We start from the raw sequence: 3,178 nt of genomic DNA on the forward strand, positions 1-3,178 counted from the left end.
AGCGTATCGCGTCTTCTGACTTCTGCCTGGCTTCACCCACACAAAAACATCCTATCTGAGCAGGGGACCTGCTCTCCTAAGGCAAGATTAATAACCCATGGGCTATTGAGTTTCAGGCGTTCAAGGCGACGTAATGAGGCATAGTAAAGTAACTGAGTCCAATATCATGTTCGAGGCGAAGGCTTTGCCTCGGCCATCTCTGTGGCCTATATAAAGCGTGGCCTCCGAGGAAGTTGACAGAGCGTACACGCAGTGGCAAGCAAAGCGCTTCTCACTTACAGAATGAATATAGACGGCATGGAATCATCTTATCTGGCTGGCTGAGGTGGAAGAACCAGCTCCTTAAACGATCGGCATTTCATGATTTGTTTCAGTGATTCATATTTTTCATCATCATCATCATAATCACCATCGCCATCATCGATGGCCTTACAGGACCTGTGCAATTTCCAGGATGTATTTCTTGACAACGCAGCCAAAAGAGATGCCTCCGTGCTCTTGAGACGTGGCCAAAATGGCGGATTTCTCTCGAGCGCCGCCGGCGCGAGTCCATTTTGTTTTCAAATACCGGTGACGGATTACCTCGACGAAAGTCCAATCCAGTTTGGCCAAATCCCCCAGAGCCCCGTTCAGGGTTCTGCCGCTGACGTCGCTCTGGACTCCATCTCTTTGCCCGGTCTTCATGGTCTTGATGGTCAGTGGTGTAAAGTAACTAAGTACATTTACTCAAGTACTGTACTTAAGTACAGTTTTGAGGTATCTTTTACTTTACTGGAATATTTCCAATTTGCAATACTTTTACTTCTACTCCACTACATCTCAGAGGCAAATATTGTACTTTTACTCCACTACAATTATTTTAAAAACTTTAGTTACTAGTTACTTTGTTGATTTTGATTATTATTACAAAACATACATTAACCACTTCAGCCCTATATACATTTCGGCCATTTGAAAATAGCCGATCTACAAGCTCACAATGCGTCGCAATGCGACGCATTGTGAGCTTGTAGATCTGCTATTTTCAAAAGTGTTTTTTTTACTTGTGAAAACTTGTGAAATGGGACATTCTGTAAAAAGTGTACTTTCTACTTTTGGTATACTTTAAGTACATTTTGATACCAATACTTTTTTAACTTTACTCAAGTACATTTTGAATTCCAGACTTTTACTTGTAACTGTAGGCCTATTGATACTTTTACAAGTAAAGAAATGTGAGTACTTTTTCCACCACTTTTTGATGGTATACCTCCTCTCCCTCAGAGCCCCTGCCCTTCCCCATGGCCCACGGTACCACCACTCTGGCCTTCATCTTCCAGGGCGGCGTGCTGGCCGCCGCCGACACCCGCTCCAGCTGCGCGGGGCTGGTGGCGTGCCCCTCCGCCCAGAAGATCATCCCCATCCACAGCCACCTGGTGGGCACCACCTCCGGCACGTCGGCCGACTGCGCCCTGTGGAAGCGCATCCTGTCCCGAGAGCTGCGTCTCTACCAGCTCCGCCACGGCAGGTGCCTGTCCACCGCCGGCGCCGCCAAGCTCCTGTCGCACATGCTGCACCCCTTCAAGGGGACCGAGCTGTGCGTGGCCGCCACGCTCTGCGGCTGGGACGGAGGGGACGTCGACTGGTACCGTGGGCGTGGCGGTGGCAGCGGCAGTGAGAGAGAGAACGCAGAAGCAACGGGAAACAACGTGGCCACAGGGGTAGGCCTGTCACAATTATTACATAATCGTCTAATCGCAATTATTTTAGATAATCGCGATTCTTTTTGCATAATCGTCATAATCGTTTCCATGTTGAAAAATGTTCACGCATTTTCAAATATTAAAAAAAGCAGAAATAGCAGATCTACAAGCTTACAACGTGTCATGAAGTGACACGTTGTAAGCTTGTAGATCAGCAATTTTTTACAAATTATAAAAAATCTCAATCATTTCTCTGTATGTTTAAGTTATTTGTTATAATCTGCCCTGTGCAATTTTTTATTACGAAGCCTAAAAGGCAAAAGACATAACAATGTATTCATAATGTTCCAATGTTCAACGCCAAACACACAATTATAGGTTTTCATAGCAAAAAAAAACGTTTTGTTTTATGACCTCAATTACACCCAAAATACCTGAACTTTGGACAGGCAAAATCCCTCAACAGCGACACCCGCAGGCAAAGATTTATTTTTTTCATTGCAGTTGAAAAGACTTTAGAACACAGAGAGAAAAAAAAACTGCCATGGCCCATGGCTCACTGGAGTGGATTTTTCAGTTAAAACATTTTAGTACACGTTTGAAGGACCATGATAAAGACTTTTAATGTGTTGTAAAACTGAATGTCATGATACCTTTAAATCGTTAATCGCAAATATTTGAGTGACAATTAATTTGTAATCCTTGACAGCCCTACGCAGGGGACGGCTCGGAAACCGAAGTCTCTCTGCCGGCATCAGGCGCCCCGGACCGCGGCGGACCCAGCCTGTACTACGTGTGCAGCGACGGCACTCGCCTGCAGGGACGGCTCTTCTCCGTGGGGTCGGGGTCGCCCTACGCCTACTCTGTGCTGGACGGGTCGGTGCGATGGGGCCTGACGGACGAGGAGGCCGTCTCGTTGGGCCGGGAGGCCGTCTACAGAGCCACGCGCCGGGACGCCTACTCCGGGAACTGCGTGGACGTCTACCACGTCACCTCCAAGGGCTGGACGCGCAGACCCAGAGAGGACCTCAAAGAGGAGTTCTATAGAGAAGAGCGGGCGAGACGACAAAAAGAGGAAGAAACGAGAGCTGACACGAAGGCATAACTGTGGTTATGCTTATGCATAACTGTGGTTATGCACAGTGGTTCTCAAACCTTTTCATGTCAAGGACCCCCAAATTGACACTTATTAGCCCGTGGACACCCCATTTGAAAAGATATGCCAAGGACCCCCATAAGAGAAGATTTTTTTTACGGCTCTAGAAGTGATTCTCAAACATTTTAATTTCAAGGACCCCCAGTTTGACATGCATTTTAGGCTACGGACCCCCATTTAATGGCATGTCTATCTCTGGGACCCAAATTTATATAGTAAAATCTATGTTAATTTAACTCTGAGAGTGTACAAATGGAACCAAATGGACCCGTTAGGTAGGGTCCATTTGGTTCCATTTGTACACTCTCTGAGTTACAAACCCATATTGGTCAATTTGGTT

The 3,178-nt window shown here is 46.4% G+C and overlaps 1 protein-coding gene across 1 annotated transcript; it reads left to right on the forward strand.

Annotated features, from left to right (window-relative positions):
• Nucleotides 1–1,244: 1,244 nt before the first annotated feature.
• psmb11b (proteasome 20S subunit beta 11b) lies at nucleotides 1,245–2,787 on the forward strand (the record flags this gene model as incomplete). Its single annotated transcript, XM_080430451.1, has 2 exons — nucleotides 1,245–1,624; nucleotides 2,466–2,787. Coding segments are annotated over 2 exons (702 nt in total), but the record flags the coding sequence as incomplete, so codon positions are not given.
• Between the last annotated feature and the right edge of the window lie 391 nt (nucleotides 2,788–3,178).

Source organism: Gymnoscopelus braueri (assembly GCF_963280865.1).
Source record: "Gymnoscopelus braueri genome assembly, chromosome: 6".
NCBI classification, from domain to species: domain Eukaryota; kingdom Metazoa; phylum Chordata; class Actinopteri; order Myctophiformes; family Myctophidae; genus Gymnoscopelus; species Gymnoscopelus braueri.